The sequence below is a fragment of the Fukomys damarensis genome, unplaced genomic scaffold (assembly GCF_012274545.1).
Source record: "Fukomys damarensis isolate Sample0158 unplaced genomic scaffold, DMR_v1.0_HiC HiC_scaffold_36, whole genome shotgun sequence".
Lineage (NCBI taxonomy): Eukaryota > Metazoa > Chordata > Mammalia > Rodentia > Bathyergidae > Fukomys > Fukomys damarensis.
Window position 1 is genome coordinate 38,710,064 of NW_022900948.1, and position 18,220 is coordinate 38,728,283.

The following is an 18,220-nucleotide window of genomic DNA, read 5'->3' on the forward strand; positions in this document are numbered from 1 at the left end:
TTTTTTTTTTTTTTTTTTTTTTAATGCAGGCTCTCACTAAGTTACTGAGTTATCTAGGCTGGGCTTGAATTTATGGTCTTCCTGGGATTACAAATGTGTGCCTCTGTGCCCAGTTTATCTTGGTCTCCTTTTCAGATTACTTCATTTTTCTGTTCAAAATCTTTTAACCCTGAATTATTCATTAAAAGTCAAGATTTTTAAGGTGACTTAGCAGATCTGCTGCCCATGACATTGTAAAAAAATTTCTTTCTCCCTCTTCCTCTTTTCTTTTTTTTGGTACAGGGGATTGACCTCGGGGCCTTTGCTTGCAAGACAGGCAGCGGAACCACTAAACTAAATCCCCAGCCCTCAATTTACTTCTCTCTCTTTTTTTTTTTTTTAATTGAGTTTATTTTAAGTATACAGTACAGTTACATTCATCATTGGGATCTTGTACCTTTATATGACAAATCTTGGTTCTCCTTTTTCCCCCATACCCTTGCCCTCCCTTCACCCCTCCCCCTCTCCCCTATTTACAAAGACTTTGTTTCCATTTTTTCCTTTTCTCATATTTTTCTCTTACCTCCTTTCCCCTACCCTTCCCACTTCCCCTATACTTTTAGCCCTTTTCTTCCTATTCAATTTACTTCTTAACTCACTTGTTTACTGCTCCACTTAATATTGCAATTGGCCTATTCCATTAGTACTGCTAATCTCCTGTACTCCTAAATAATATATATGTTTTTAAACAGTGTTTACTTTTTCATGTAACCATGTATTTTGCTTATTTTTATATTGTCATTTGTTTTCCAAAATATAATCCTTTTCTAAGGCAAGATTCTTCATCTGTTTTGTTCACTGATTTATCCTAACCAGTTAGAACATAGTACTTTTCAGTATTTATTGAATTGAATTTATTTACACACAACTTTGATTTTCCATTGTACAGAATTAGTGTATATAGATTTATTTGAATCTACTTTTCCATAGCAATCAAAATTTAGATTTTAATATGTCTGGATTAGCCCTTTTGGGTATGTGTAGAAAAAAGAAACAAGCAGAGCAAGATAGAGATTTCTTTCTAATATTATTTTAAGTGAAAGTATACCTGAAGCTCAGCATGAGCAGAGGTTTAGCATAGATTGATCAGCTACAATTTGAATGTGGAATCAAGAGTACATGCATCTTACCAGTGTCTAGCTTTATGTCTTACTGAAAGTTCCTTCAACTCTGAGTCTCATTTTACTCAAATGTAAATTGTTGCTAATAATAGAATTTCTCTTGTTTTGTGTTGTGACATCAAATGAGAAACTATACATTGTGCTTGGAATAATTCCCATTACATAGTAAATTCTCCCTTTTTTTTAATTCCTCAGATTGAATTTGGGCCCTTGCACTTGAAAAGCTGGCAGCAGAACCACTGAGCCAAATCTCCAGCCCCCTCCATGTTTTAATTATTAGAATTAAAAGTGACTCTGAACCCTCCATGGGACATAGGAAGAATAAAAAAAAAAAACACTAATTAATTAAATCCAATCAGCACTAATTTTTTTAGTTTTCTGACAAAAATTTTCTCTGTAGTCCAAGGTGGCCTTGAGCCAACTATGCAGCCCAACTTGTCCTTGAATTCAAAATCCTTCTGCCTCAGCCTCCCTAGTTTAGATGGAAGCTCAGCTCTAAGAGGAGAATGCTTCATTAATTAAACAAATTTATAAGCATCACTGCAAGTTTAGGAAGTGAAAAAAAATGTCCCTTAAAGTTTACAGAGTAAGAGGCAGTAAAAAGAATTAAATTAAGTAATATTTTCAGTACAAATAGTAGGTGAAAACACTTTTAACTGGCTTAGTGAACATTAATAAAACTCCACGATCTTGCCATTTCCCTTTAGTTCTAATGTTACACAGCCTTGGTTTCAAAACTACATGAGGTTACAAGAATGTTACTTTGTCGATTAAGTCTAGGATATTATCTTTTTATGGAAATATGTTAATCTAAATTCCATGCAAGGCTTAAAAATATTCTAATGTATTATTCTAGCACTTCTAACTAAGTTTTTTAGATAGGGTAAAAAAAAATGACTTGGAGTAAACTAGTCAAACATACCTGAAATGTAGTTCAGTACACTGTTCTAGACTCTTTTGTTAAACTTACAAACTAAGTATAATCTAAATTGTCAATATATTCTGTGCAGAAAAACAGAAGTATATATGTGTGAGAGCTGAGAAAAGCCAGAAATTCCGATGATAATCTTTTGTTTTTCTCCTTATTTGAATGTCTGTCTTTGTGTGTATATGTGGATGGGTGAATAAGTGGGAAATGAGAGGTAAAGTGTGAAGAATTTAAACTTTTTACTGTCTTAGGACACTTACACTTAGAACACTTGCAGCACTATTAATCTTACCTCCTTGTAACTTAATAAACTATTCTCATTTTTACATTAATGTTAGGAAGTGGTATTTTTCACTAAGTGAGGTCCTACTGTGACTGTCACTCAATTACTCAATTTTTCTCTCTTATGTAACTTTCACAGTGAATCACAATGAATGTTCTCATTTTATGGAGTATTTTCATTTTATGGACAAAGAGACTGATATCTAAAGATATATTTATGGGACGAACAAGATATGTATTTAAGACTTCTAAGAGCTTCAGCCAACATTCTTTCTGAAAGAAGATATCTTTTTTGTTACCGGGGATTGAACTTGGGACCTTATGCTTGTGAGGCAGGCAGCAGAACCACTGAGCTGAATCCACAGCCCTGAAAGAAGATTTTTAAGCACAGTTTAAAATTTTAACCCTTTTCAGTTCTCATCATACTGAAAAAGAAATAATACTAGTAAGCAAATTTTAAAAATATATATAATGCTTCTATTTTTGCCATCAGTTTGGGAAAAGAGTTACAGCGGAAAAAAAACTTAAGCATATGTTTAAAAATTGATTCTTTTTCCTTTTGCTAAAATTATCTGGTGACTCAGTACTTTCTTTTAGTCCTAGAAACATTCCCATCTGTGGCATTGTTATATTAAGATGGCATCATATTAGAGAAGAAACTTTTTAAATTAGTGAAGATTGCTTTCTTGGATTTAAATTTTCAGATACCATTTACTGAAAGAGAAAGAAAATTAAGAACTATATTTTTTTTCTTTTTCTTTCTCTTTTCCTTTTATTTTTTATTTTTATTTCAACCTGGTCTTGAACTCACTATGTAGCTCAGGCTGGCCTCAAACTTGCAATGATCCTCATCCTCCTGAGTGCTGGGATTACAGGTGTACAGCACCACACCCAGCTTATATTTTTCAACAATGACATAGATGAACAAAAGATCAGCTAAGGTTTCTTGGAACTATAGATCTGTAGAATTTTTATTGTCAACTCTAGGAGACAAAATCTTTTATAAAATCATTATTAATGAAGAAGCTGATATCTGAAGACTAAGTAATGTAGCCAAGGTCATACATGTAATCAGTATCACTGAGTCATCTTATTCTCATTTCTATGGGTGTGTTTATGTGTGTGTTGTATGATGTATGTACTTGCACATATGTATGCTGACATGCACTAAACCTCTCAAGATAAACAAAGAAACAAAACATTAAAAGTGCATATGCACCAGAGCTTTTCCACTGCTAAATTAGGAGGAGCATGACGTCAGGTTGTTCGATTGTCTCTGACAGAAAGTGTGATCACTTGGTTAAGGTGATGACCACTCCATCTTTTCTTTGCAAAGAAAGGTTTTTCTCTTTGAATTTATCAAGTACTCTTTGGGATGATACTTAATAACTTCCAAATGTAGTAGTCCCTCTTTATCCCTGGAGGATGTGTTCAAGACCCCCAGTAGATGCTTGAAACTGTGTGTAGTATTAAACCTTATATATACACTATAGCTTTTCCTGTACATGCAAACACAAATTTAATCCTTTCCTTTCTTAGCTAAGCACCTGTCCCACACCATGGCTACAACTTTTGCAGTTGGAGGTGCAAATAAAAAACTAGCACAAATTTAGTTTTTCTTCCTCACAATTTTACCAATAGAAGATTCATTTTTACTATAGATCTTAACAGCCTTGGCATTATTTGCTCGCTTAAGTTGAGAACTTCTGGTTTTTCACTTAAAGGGAGAACTTTATGGCTTTTTTTTTTTTTTGCATATCCAAATTGTCACCGTCGCAACTTTCGTTTGTTGGGGCCATTTTTAACGAAACTAAACATTTTTTAACACAAGTATTGCAATACCACCATAGTTGATCTGTGAAAAAAAATAAAAGTTGGCTCCTAACTGACTAATGGAAAGGCAGCCTGTAGGGCAAGGGGAAGGTAGATTTGTTTTCAGTTTCTTTTTAGTATGGAGGCTTGGGTAATTTTTTTTCTTTTTGGATTTGTGTTTTGAGCATGTGAAATACTTACATGGTTAAAAATAAGTTAAAATTATGTAAAAATAGACTTAAAAGTATTGCTTCCATTCCTGTCTCCTTACCCCAGCCCCCAAAATAGCAGTTGTTAGTGTTGTCTGGTTTATCTTTTTGTGAAGATAGTGAAATATTCCTGTATATTTAACTGTAAGTAGAAATTAACATATACATTTTGTCTGTACCTTAATCTAAATATATTTTGGAGAACATTCTATATCATTACATAGAAATTTCTTCATTCTTCACTGGCTACATACTATGGTGTTTCTTGGATGAATCATGCTCAGTCATCTTGATAGCAACATGGACTGTGAAAAAATAGGAAAAAACAGTCATGTGCTGTTTCAAATGATGTTGCTGTGTGAAACCGTGTGCAGTTTTTGTTTTAGTTTTATGAAAATGCATCTTAATTTCTTGTAAAAAGTATAATCCCTGGCACATAAGGTAAATGAGTATGTGATTTTGTTTGCCAAATTCCTTCCATTGAAATAGTAACCATAAGGGTTAGCTAAGTTCGACAGTACCTGTTTCTTCATTGGCTTGTCAAGAATATTGTCAAGTTTAAGGATCTGGAAAGGTGGGGCTATGGTAAATGATTTTATCCTTTATTAAGGCAAGCATTTTTTCATGTTTAAAGGTGATTTTCTGTGTGTTTCCTGTTCTGTCTTTTGATCATTTTTCTCTTGATTTTTAAAAGTTCTTTGTATATTCAAGAGATGAACTCTTGAGATGTATTTTTCCCATTTTGACTTGTTATTTGAATCTTGACAATCTTTTGGGTGTGCCATGCTGATTCTTTTTATGTACTGCAATTTACCAGTTTTTTTGAAGCATCTGAATTTGGGATCAAAATTAGAAAGGCTTTTTTCACTTTCAAGTTAAAAATAATATTTTTCTTCTATTAATGTGCTTTCATTTTACTACTCTGAGATCTCTTATTGTATTTTATTCTGGTGACTCTGACCTTTACTATAAACTATGGATCTGACTTAATCATTTTCAAATAGCCATTCAGTTGTCCTGGCACCATTCCTTAAAAATCGTAACTTTCTGCTCAGTGAATTAAAATGCTACCATTATCTTACGTCAAATTTTCATGTGTATTTGTACATCTTTCTGGACTTTATATTCTGTTCTTTTGGTCTTGCATTGGTATCACACTTGTTTATATAAACGTAATATGTTTTAATATCTGGTAAGGCTACCTTTCTTCTTGAAATACTTCAATTTTTGTTGGCATTCTGGTTATTCCTTTTTTTTTTTTTTTTGTACTGGGGATTGAACTTGGGTCCTTGTACTTGTGAGGCAGGTGGCAACACCACTGAGCTAAACTCCAGCCTGGATATTCTTGTTTAATTTTTAAATAAACTTTACCATCAACTTGTCTAGGTCTGGAAAAAAATTATCAATATTTTTATTAGAAGTCACCCAGAAGTATAGATTGTCTTTGTTTTTTCAAGTCTTCTTGTCTCTTATCAGATTGCTTTATATTATAATTTTATATACATGTAATTTATATGTATCATAGCTAACAAAAGTTAGAAAGTTACATGTTTAAGTTCTCTATATATAAATAAGTAAGTTTTTGGAGATGGGCTTACTACATATCTCACTTTATGTCTATATAAGTATACACATAAATATATAGATATATAAAGAGAGTCTGCAAAAAAAATGTATACAGAGCCAGGCATGGTGCTGCATGCCTGTAATCCCAGCACTGGGAAGGCTGAGGCAGGAGGATCGCTGTAAGTTTGAGACCAACCTGGACTACATAGTGAGTTCCAGGTCAGTCTCAACTACATAGTGAAACCCTGTCTCAAAAAACCAAAAAAAAAAAAAAATGTATACTACTTCAGCTTGCCATACTTATACACGTCTGGAAACTGATGGCCACCACTTTGAGTACCCTTTGTAATTGTAGAAGCCAAAGGTAACTTACATTACTATTGTGATGTCTCAATAAATTTAGTATTAAAATATTTATCCAAGTTTTTCTTTTCCTGATGTATACATTTTTTTCACAGACACTGTATATGTGGCTCAGAATCCATCAAATTCAAAATCTCCCTGCCTCAACCTCCTGAGAAATTATAGGCATGTACCATCATGCCCAGCTAAAATACTTTACTTATCAAAAATTTAAACATACATAGAAATTTAAAAATAGTCTGAATCCAGTGTAGCATTACTCAGCTTCAACAATGAATTTTTTTTTTAGGAGTATGATATTTATTTATTTATTTAGGTGCCTGGGATGGAACTTGGGTCCTTGTGCTTGTGAGGCAGGCAGTGGCACCACTGAGCTAAATCCCCGGCCCAGTGAATATGTTTTTAATAGCTAAGAGCTCTTGACTTACAAGCTTGGTCCCTTTTTTTTTTTTTTTTTTTTTTTGGGGATCAAACTCAGGACTCTGAATTTAAGAGGCAGGCTGGGGAGCCACTGCGCTAAATCCCAGGCCTCACTTGGCTCCATTCTTGACTGTCTTCATCTGACTTGACAAGGCAAATACTTTGGTCACTATGACTCATGGAAGAGTTTCTAGGTGAATTGCATTGGTCACTTTATTTATGTTATCTGGAAGGACTTTATTGAAATGTGAAGAGCTATTGCTAATTGTTGAACTATTTCAGATAGTGATATTTCAAAGTGATTTTTATCCAGAAATATTCAAAACCTGTCAGTCATCATAGTATAATTTTTATTTTATTTATTTACTTTTTATTTTTTGAGACTAGGTCTTGCCATGTAGTTCAGGCTGCTCTTGATCTCACTGTGCAGCCTAGGCTGACCTTGAACTCCACAGCAGTTCTGCTGCATCCTCTGGAGTGCTGGGATTACAGGTTTGCACCACCAAACCCATCTAAAGTATAATTTTTAATAGTTCTGAATAATAATTATTAAAAATTTATAGTGAACACGTGTAGGTGATTTCTAATTCAGTTGTTAAGTTAGGGGACCATAAAGTGGTAAAAACTAGTTGAACTTGGATTTATAAGGTCCTTCCTTAAAAAAAAAGTATTAGAATCTAAGACTGTTAGATCAAAATAAAAACTGGTTAATATCCTATATGTAACTTTTGACTTATCTTTTATATTGGACAGAAAGCACTTATCCTGGACACAAACCTACAGATTAACATCTACCCTCACAGAGTCTGAGTGCTTTATGAAGAAGTAGCTAAGTCAAAAACGGTGTAGTTGTCTAGAAAATTAATCCTTAGATAGATATATTAAACCACAGTTGGCAAGAGACAGTCAGTGGGTCAAATCTTATCTGGCAGTTAGTTTTGTAAATAAGTTTTTATTGGAACTTGATCACATTCATTCAGTTTATTCATCTGTAGTTACTTTTGCATTCTAATGGCAGAGGTGTGTGGTTGCAACAGACCACTGGCTCATGTAGCGTAAGGTATTTACTACTTGGCACTTTATTGAAAAGTTTATGAACTCTGGCATTAAAAGTGCCTCAGAGTGTTACTGAAACAACAAATTGCCACTCTCTTAGCCTTAGAGTAATTTTACTCTTAGCCTTGGAGTAATTTTTTTTAGGAATCAAAGTGGACATTGAAATGATGAAAATCTATTCTAGCTGATATTTCTGTAGCTTATGAACCTCTCTTTCTGTTTTTACTTTAGTGTGTGTTTCTCTAGCCACTAGTTTTCTTTGTATATTTTCCTGTAGTCCTTATCTTTCCTCCTGGCTCTATGTTTCTTTTTACTTTTCTTCTCCTTCTAATCTGGCCATGCTAAGATTGTACTGTATTTCAGATAATTTAAGTCAATGTAAACTGTGACATGTTTGCCTCAGAATACAAATCAGTTGGAGATACCAAAATGTGGTTTTCATATCTTCTTTGTCACTCATTCTCCCTACCCCCACCCCGTGTTGTAGTTTTCAGTTGAAAAATAAATATATCTAAACTAAGCAAAGGACTAAAAAAAAAAAAAAAAAAAAAGAGGAAAAAAAAAAAAAAAAAAAAAAGAAAAAAAAAAAAAAAAAAAAAAAAAGGTGGAAGTAAAGCTTTTTTTAGCATAAACTTCATGTCTTAGCATAGCTTAAAATTTTTTGATGTATAGTTATACAAGAAATCTCAAAGGATACTTAAAGTAATGGAAGATGAAGAACAGCTAGTTTACATTGTCTAAAAGTTGGTAGTTGGATAATTAAGAGTTTTTTTCCTCGGTACTGGGATTGAACTTAGGACCTTGCACTTGCCAGGCAGGCAAAGCACCACTGAGCTATATCCCCATCCCAGCTAGTTGGACAATTGATGATTCACTTTAATGGTAGGTAAAATTATAGAAGTGGAGATAATACTCAGTAAGTGGTCTGTTTTCCTAAGAGATTTTAAATCTAAACATATGCTTTTCTGTTTAGAAAAGGTTATACCTAGTATAGATATTCAAAGAAACAGTATTTATTGTCAATCTGTATGAAATGTTTTAAATAGTACTTGATTAAAACCCAGTTTTATTGAATAATAAATAATATTTTTCATCCCCAAGATAAAGCAGAAGGAGAGAAAAAATAATACTGACACTTTGTATGAAGTTGTGTGCTTGGAAAGTGAATCAGAAAGAGAGAGGAGGAAAACTACAGCCAGTCCTTCAGTTCGTCTCCCACAGTCTGGATCTCAGAGTTCAGTGATACCCTCTCCTCCAGAAGATGATGAAGAGGAAGGTAAACTGTAGAACAAGCTTCATTTATATTTTTGGGTTGGGGATTGTGCTGTTAAATTTTATCAAGGAATTAATGTGACATAGCTTTTGGAGTTTACCTACTCATACTTAGAAGAGAGTATTTTGTGCACTGAGCTGTGGGAGATTTAAAAAACAGTTACATTTAGATGGATGTGGTGGCACACACCTGTGATCCCAGCTACTCAGGAGACTGAGGCAAGAGGATCAGAAGTTCAAACCCAGCCTGGGCAACTTAGTGAGACCTTATCTCAAAATAAAAAAGACTGAAGATTTAGGTCCGTGGTAGAGCTTCTGCCTTACAAGGCCCTGGACTCAATCACCAGTACCAAAAAAAAAAAAAAAAAAAGATTAAAATTTGACTTTCTTTAAGATATTTGTAAACAAATTGAGTATAAAAATGAGCTTCAATAAATTAGTGCTTTTAAAAACAGGTCAGTGCTGCTATCTTGATGTGTGAACACATTTTTTTAGAGCAGATTTGACATAGTTTCTACCTAACTGTCTCAACAGCTTTGTTTTACAGAGTTAGTTTCACTTGCCAAAATGTGACTATATACACAACTTTTCATCAACTACACAGATGTACATATATTGATATGTTACTGTGTTGTCACAATGATAATCAGTTCTTTTTTTCTTGCTTATTGGATCTGTTGAATTAATCTGTCAGTCACTGTTAAAATGTAATATACAGAAGTAAGGATTGAAAAGAGGGGGCATAGGAAAAGAGAACATTTGAGAGCAGTTTTCTAGTTTATTTTTAAAAAAGGCTGATTGATAATGATACAAGGTCATATGAAGCATGTATTTATGTGAGCTTCACAGGAAATGTTTTGTGAATTCATAGAAGAAAATCCATTTTTCATTGTGAGGGATGTTGTCAGATATAAAGAGGAATGTTTGAGCTGGGACTTTCAAGGCAAGAAAAGTTCAGTAGGAATAAGTGGCCTGCTTTAGACATTTCTGGCAAAAAAAAAAAAATCACATTGACAAAGGTGTGTTTGTGGAAGGAATGGTAGATTTGTTTAAAAGAAAAGCATATCTATGATTAACTGTACTTTTTTAAAGCTCACAAGCTGTCCTTTTCCATTGTTGTGTATAACTCCCATTGTCCTGGTGATGAATCACCATAGGATCACTTATTAATAATATTAATGGCCACCAGTTATGAGATGCATATGCAGACAGACACTTTGCTTATCTTATAATACAATAACCCTGAAAATAGGAGTATTATCATTATCCTCATTATATTATAGCATGCAAATAAGTGGAGTCTCAAATAAGTGAATTTTCCCAAGCTCATACCTTTAGTAGGGTAGAACTGGGAAGTCATGATTTAAATCCACACTCTGAGTTGTAGTATGTCATTATCTCTTGCATGTGATTTTCAGAAAGCATTTTGAAGTGAAAAAGCACACATATCATTTGAATTAACAGATGCAATTTAAAAGCCTCCTGCGAAGCCAGTTTAAGTTATATGTTACATGTGAGAAGGTGAAATTGTTTCCACTGTATGAGATTGTGTGCTGTGTGGCTGATGGTCTAGAGACTGTCCATTTCTTTTCTGGGTTAACACTGGTTAAAATAGTACAATAGGAAAAGTTTACATGACCTATCTTCCTTAATCTCAGCAATAAAAACAAAAGAGCCCAAAATCTGTAAACTGTAGTTTATTCATCATGAAATAGAGAGTGCTTAAATGTCTGTACTGTAGATTTTGAGGAATATCTTAGTTACAGAGAAATTTGGGCTCAAATGTAAAGATAGCTTTAGTAATGACATCTAGTTCTAATCTCTAGCATGAAGAGATGTTTAAAAAAATATTTGAAGAGGTTCAGAAACCTACTGATGGTTCTTAAATAGGGAGAGATAAAGTCTAATAGTAATAGTCCATGGGAAAGATCAGCAATTAGTGGAACATAAGCTCTATAAAGGAAAAGATGTGTCTATTTTTGCCCCATCTTGTTTCCCTAATGTGTACTGTAATAGCTGGTATGCAGTCTGTGCCCAGTAAATATTGACAGGTTGACTAGCCTCCTAGGATCCACTTCCTTGGTAAAAAAGCTAATGACAGAGAGAAGACTGGAATGGAAGGAAATTGCAGCCTGTTCATCATCTAATTCTCCCTAGTCCCGTTTACAAGCTTGGAGAACCTGTCATGTGATGTTTGCTTCCTGTAAAAAAAGAAAAAAGAAAAGAAAAAGACTACATTTTTCTAGAGAGGCTTTTTAGCCACATGTCATTTGTCAGAAAACCAGCAATTACTAATATGGACTATTCAAAACCAGCATTCTAAAATGGAGTATGTTTCCTCACTCCCTACCTCTACCCTTACCTTAGGCAGATGGGGTTCTAAGTACAGATTTCAAACATCTGGAATAGTAGAACAGAACTTTGTGGGGGTTTTTTGTTTTTGTTTTTGTTTTTGAGACAGGGTCTCACTATGTAGCCCAGGCTGTCCTCGAGCTCACGGTGATCCACTTGCCTCACCCTCCTGAGTCCTGGTATGACAGGCGTGCACCACTGAGCTTGGCTCAAACCAGCCCCCCGCCTTTTTTGGTATCGGGATTGAACTCGGGCCCTTGCGCTTGCAAGGCAGTTGGCAGAACCACTGAGCCAAATCCCCAGCAGTAGAACAGAACTTTGGAAGATAGGTCTTCCAGTCTTTTTGACGAAATTGTAATCCTTTTTAAATTGTACTGCATTTTTTTATAGCCATCTCCCCCCAAAGAATTGTATGTGAAATATTGGTATTTGAATGAATAGAAAATTACTTGAGGGCTTAAAAAATATAACCAGACTAGCAAGCCAGTGCAATTAACTGCCTTTGAGCCTTTTTCTGTTGTTTATTCTTCCATATACAGAAATCTCTCATAATTCATCTTTTTCCCTATCCCACTATCAAAACTGATAATATCCAAGCTATAATATCCAAGCAAGTTTAATAGTAACTATCACAGATATCTGAGCCTTTAAAATTAGTGCTTTCATAAATTATTCCTAGTTGAGATGCAAATTCATAATTCAGTTGTGTGAGGATTAAATATCCAAACTGGTGAGGTAGATGAAGCAAAAAAAAATTTTAAAAACACCACCAACCAAAACCTAGCTTGAAATGTATGAAAACAAATACTATTGCACTTAGACCCAGTTAATGGAAATATAAATTAGTAACAATTGGCGGGAAGACAGTTTGTCAGAAAGTTTCAAAATCCTTTAGAACTATGCTGTTTTGCACTCAAGAAGTCCACTTCTGGGCATATGCCAATGAAACTGTATTTATGCTGATACTATTTATAGTAGAAAGTTGAATGCCTGAAATGTAGCTCAGTGTGCTGCCCCTGCCTGGCAAGCATAAAATCCTGAGTTCGATATCTGCTATCTAGGAAAAAAAAAAAAAGTAAATTGAAAACCCCTCATATGTCTGATGGAAGAGGATTAAGTAGATACCCTAGTCCATGTTTTTTCCTGCTTTCTTTATGTTTTTCATTTCTTCATATGCCTATATTAGTGTTGCTGCTGCTCTTCTTCTCCTCTTCCCCTCCCTCCCTTCCTTCCTGCCTTCCCCACACTCCCACTTTTCCTCCTTCTCCCCCGCTCCCCTCCCCTCCCCTTCCTTACCTTCCCCTCCCCCTCCTGCTCCTGCTCCTTCCAGGGATCGAACCCAGGGCCTTGCATGTGTTAAGCATATGCTGCTTTTCCCAAGTTAAAACACCAACCCTCTGTGTCACTTTCTTCATTGCCTTCATGTCTTATAACCTCCAAATTCTTCCTTGAATTTACTTTTCTTAATTAAGTTTTAAATGCTTGATTTTGCATCTTTTTGTGCTATCATAAATTTTCATTTATTTATTTTGGTACTGGGGATCGAACTTGGGACCTTGAGCTTGTAAGGCAGGAGGCAGCACCACTGAGCTAAATCCCCCACCCTGTGCTATCATAAATTAATGTATGCTATCTTCTAGAATGTAGAAAGTAATAAAGACATAAAAGAGCAGAGAAAAATGTCAGTCATAACTCCATCGCTCAGAGGCAGTAATTATTAATGTTGGCATAGTTCATTTCAGTCCATTCTCTATTTTTATCGTAGATGAAATTATACTGAAGATCTAACTTCATATTTTAATTTTTTGTGATATTTTGCCATATCATTATGTAAACATAAATGTTAGCATGCAGTTACTTTCTATACATGTATCATGATTTCACCATTCTGTACTCTTCCCCTTGTTGGAGATTTAGGTCATTTGAAATTTAAGCTTACTAATAAAACTCCTGTATATTTTCATATATAAAGCAGCTTAAGAGAGAGAACTTATTTTGAGTTCTGTAATTTTATGACTATGAGGCTCTTTTTTATAATTGGCATAATACAGACGTGTGTGAAAAGTAAAAGAGAATTAAAGATGTTACAAAAATAGTCCACCTAGGAACATTTCTATTTGTATTTATACATAATTATTAGAGAAATTATAACTTTATGGTCCCCATAAAGTCTTTAAATATGACTCTTACTTTCCCATTTCTGACTAGTATAGCCGCCTCTGTTACCCTTCTTTGTGTGCTTTGTTTGTTAAAGATAATGATGAACCTCTCTTGAGTGGATCTGGTGATGTATCCAAAGAATGTGCAGAAAAAATTCTTGAAACATGGGGAGAACTGCTGTCAAAATGGTAAGTTACGGGCTGGGGATTTAGCTCAGTGGTTCTGGTGCCTGCCTTGCAAGCACAAGGACCGGAGTTTGATCCCCAGTGCCAAAAAAAAAAAAAAAAAGTAGTAAGTTATAATAGAACAGTTCTTTTCATCTGCATTCTCATGTTATAGGTAGAAAATCTTACCTAACTGTAGTATTCAATTTGGAACTGATAAAATAGAAACCTATATGAGGTTTGCATTCTAGAATTTCCATTTTTAGAATTTTATAAGGAGAAGAGTAGGCATCTATATGAAATCAATTCTCAGAATATCAGAAACTTAATGAATCCTCATAGCTGGAAAAATACTTATCCAGATATGGAATTCAAGGACAGAATAAAGAAAGAGGTTCTTTATGCTGAAGAGGTCAGAAGCCACTGACCGGTCAAGATAATTCTCAGTAGTTAATACACAATAATTGGGGAAGTTTAGAGGATGTTTTTCCTTGTCTGTGGTAAGTATATGGAATAGCAGGGTTACAAGTATAGTGTACTCTATCAATTACATTTCTCACTAATGTATAAAACTTAGGAGTTTCTCATCAGCTCAACAGATAACTTGAAAGCAGTGTTAAGAAGCACTGCCCTGTAGGCTAGCTACAAAGAGTACACTACCTTCAGGTTTTTATTAATGAGGCAAGAGATGACTTTGGTGAGTCAGCTTGGTAAGACATTTATATATAGTTTCCCTTGCTCCCTGGGTGGAATGCCAGGGAGAAAAAGCTGAGCTTGAAAGTGATAGGAGCACATCTCTGTTCCTGACATTCTGGTTATTAGGGTTGTCATACAAGCTCCCTAAGGGCCTATTACTTTGGCATTTTATTTTTCTCAGATGTTTTAACTGTTGAAGTCTTACACTCTATTCTTAGTAAAGCAGTCTCAGCATTTAAAAAAATTAGTCCATGCCCTCAAGGGATAGGACTACAAATGGACATCATCTGCCCCAGCACTCTCACAATGCTTTACACTTTTGGTAAAACACTGTCCACACTGGGAAATGTCAAATATGCACAGGAAAAAAAGAGCAAACCAAAGCATGGTTTGTCTTTACACAAGTGGTTTTAATACATGAACTTTGCAAAAACCCCAAGGGGAATAGTTCTCATATATTTTTGATACTTCTTTAAAAATCAGGAGACAAAATTACTGATGCTTTGTCCCAATTGTATTTTCAGTTCAGTGAATTTGGAGTGTTTAGGCTGTTGCTGGCAGGAGTATCATCTGTATAAAAACGTTTTTGCTCTAAAACAGAAATGAATTGATTTGGTTTCATAATGGTATATTTTAAATCATCTATTACAGTATTTAGATTCTAGAATTACATAATTTTATTATATGAACCCACTACCATTGTGTATAATGGCGTAGAATTCGTTTTGTTGTCAAAGTTTGTTGCTCAAATGTATTGAATTTTTTTCTGTCTCCTGCTCTTTGGGTTGTTTAAATCTTTTTGCATGTTTTAGTTATGTTGTTAGTTATAATATAATCTTTATTCACTTGATCATTATTTTTCCCCTTATGTGTTCTATGGAAGCATTGCGGTGTGAAATTTTAGAGCCTGGTAAATCTGGCTTCAAATCATACCTCTCGTGCTTCCAAGATATATAGTCTTGGGCAAGTCACCTAACTCTTTTGAGTCTGTTTCTTCATTTAGAAGATAGAAGTTTGTAAAACTACTACTGTTCAAAATTATTATAGATTAAAAACAATATGTGTTGTGATTGTAATTGCAGTTATAGTAAAAAAAAATCATGTGTTTACCAAATGCTAGGCACTGTGCTAAGTAATGCTCTGTTTCAGCTAAAACAAACTTATGAAGTAAAATATACTTTTACAGATAAGGAAAGTGAGTCATAGGTGTAGCTATTCTAATTAGTAAACTAAATAGGACTAGAATTTTTAACACAGTAAGTCTGATTCCGAAGTGAGCTTTTTAAACTGTGTACATTAGATTTTTGTGGCAGCATTAGTATGTTTGAGCTCTGATTCTCCAATTCATCTTAATATGACTCTGGGTAGATATAAAGCTGGTATTAGGATAAAATAATATGCTGAGGTGCATAAAATTAATATTATCAATGACATTTATTATTAAAATAATATTTTAACATTAGCAACTCCTTTCTGTGAAGGGCCAAATAGTAAATATTTTAGGATTTGTGGACCAAGGATTGTTTGCCACAAGTACTGAACTCTGCTAATTTAATGCAGAAGCATCGAGCAGTACCTAATCAATTAAATATAGCTTTGTTTCAATAAAAGTTTATTGAAATGGTGGGCCATATTTGACCCAGAGGCCATAGTGTACCAGCCCTTGAAATAATAAGATTATTTCTGGTTGTTTTTTTTTTTGCTGGCAGCTGTCCAATTTGTACATAATTTTTTTATCCAGACACAAAGCTTTCACATTAATGTACAGTATTATAGAATTAATCATTTTTTAAACATACTATGTTTCATTCTCATAGAATTCTGGAAATGTAAGAGAACCCTTGAACTTTTTTGTAATTTGATAGTGTAGTGTGTTTGTGTGTGTGTGTGTGTGTGTGTGTGTGTGTGTGTGATTGTCTTCTGCTTTGATCTGAGAGTCCTCAGGAGCTTTTCTGTCAGGATCCTGCTTTTTTGACTCAGTAGTGGTGGCTGTGTAACCAAAACCCAGAGGTGATGCAACACAGAAAGCCCTGATCGGTCTTTGGGGCTTGAGGACTACCTTCATGATTTAACTGACATTCCTGACTGCCCTCCTCTGTAAACTGAAGATGCTACATCTGCCTCAGGAGGGCTTTTACAGAATCACATAACACACTGTATGCAAAAACATTTTGAAGATTTATGCCAAAGTTTCAAGACAAGTTTTATTTTCTTCATTTTATAGATGAGGTAAATGAACAGAGACTTTAGTTGGCATTGCAGCAGAAAAACTTTCGGCCACCACCAATATTCAGAGAAGTTACTTGAAGGAAAATATAAAAACTGCTGAAAACATATGGAAATGTCTTGTTTTAACTGAGTATTAAGTAAAGTAGTGATTTAAAGATATTTAGGAAGCAATTTGCAGAATCCATGTAGACTTTTATTCTTTTTTCTACCCAATCTCTTGTTTTCTTGGCTACGGCTAATACAGTAAGTAGCATTTTCCTTTGCTTCCTTATTATGTTACCTTATCAGGTCTTTGGAAATCATACAGTTTATTTTTCATAAAAATAACTTTTTAGCCAGGCATGATGACACACACCTGTAATCCCAGCCCTTGAGAGGGTCTGAGGCAAGAGGTTGCCCAGACTTCAGGGCCAACCTGGGCTACTATGTGAGACCCTATATGAAAAAAAAAACTTTTCTAGAGAATCTTCCTTTTATGAATTTCAAGGTTTTGGCTTTATTTGTAGGCATCTCAACTTGAGTGTGAGACCAAAGCAGCTGTTGTCCTTAGTACGAAATGGTGTCCCTGAAGCTCTTAGAGGAGAAGTCTGGCAGCTGCTAGCAGGTTGTCACAACAATGACCACCTGGTGGAAAAGTACCGCATTCTCATCACAAAGGTAAGATTACTCAGCTTCATCATTTATCCTTTTAGAAATTTGTAAGGAAGGACCATTGTGGCTCTTTGAGGTCTAGTACTTTTTTAAATAATTTCTTTATTTACAATAAGAATAGAATTGTTAATACTTCTAGCTCAAATGTGTTTTCTTCTGCTGGCACAAAGGAGAAAGCACAAGGTTTTCTTTCTTTCTTTCTTTCTTTCTTTCTTTTCTTTCTTTTCTTTCTTTTCTTTCTTTTCTTTCTTTTCTTTGTACTAGGGACTGAACTCTGGTCCTTGCGCTTCCGAGGCAGGAGGTGGAACCACTGAGCTAAATCCCTGGCCAAGGTTTTCTTTTTTGAGTGGTTTTCCTTCAGAGCAAGGGATGACCTCTAGCCCATTAGGCATCTACAACATTTTTACCATAATTACATTTTTGTCATGTCAGTTGTGTTAAGAAATGTGTAAAAACTTTGTTTTGTTTAATTTTTATCACATTTCACAGAAATATGTTCCTGGTGTAGAAGGCCTAGTTCTGGTTTTTACAATTATAAGAAAATAATTCTGTGATCTTAAACCATATTTCTTTTGAGCTCATTCCTCTAAAATGAAAAATCGTTATAGTATTCCCTTCTCCAGTTGAGACATTCTTCATTTTCTTTCTTTTTCTTTTTTTGGATACTGGGGATCGAGCTCGGGACCTTGCACTTGTGAGGCAGGTGGCAGAACCACTGAGCTAAATCCCTGGCCCTCTTCAGTTTCCTCTGTAATCCATTGATTGTTTAGGAGAGTGTTGTTCAGTTTCCATGTGCTTGTGAAGTTTCTATAGTTTCTTGTGCTATTGATGTCTAGTTTGATTGCACTATGATCTGATAATAAACAGGGGATGACTTCAATTTTTTTGCATTTATTTAGA

General features: G+C 34.6%; 1 protein-coding gene across 2 annotated transcripts in view; it reads left to right on the forward strand.

Moving 5' to 3' along the window:
• The window catches only part of Rabgap1 (RAB GTPase activating protein 1), a 176,744-nt gene that overhangs the window by 70,998 nt on the left and 87,526 nt on the right, over positions 1-18,220 (forward strand). For both annotated transcript variants that reach the window (XM_010613494.3, XM_010613493.3), the window contains exons 11-13: positions 8,898-9,072; positions 13,675-13,768; positions 17,176-17,326. In XM_010613494.3, the coding sequence (XP_010611796.1) occupies positions 8,898-9,072; positions 13,675-13,768; positions 17,176-17,326 (420 nt within the window). The remainder of the gene's footprint in view (positions 1-8,897; positions 9,073-13,674; positions 13,769-17,175; positions 17,327-18,220) is intronic.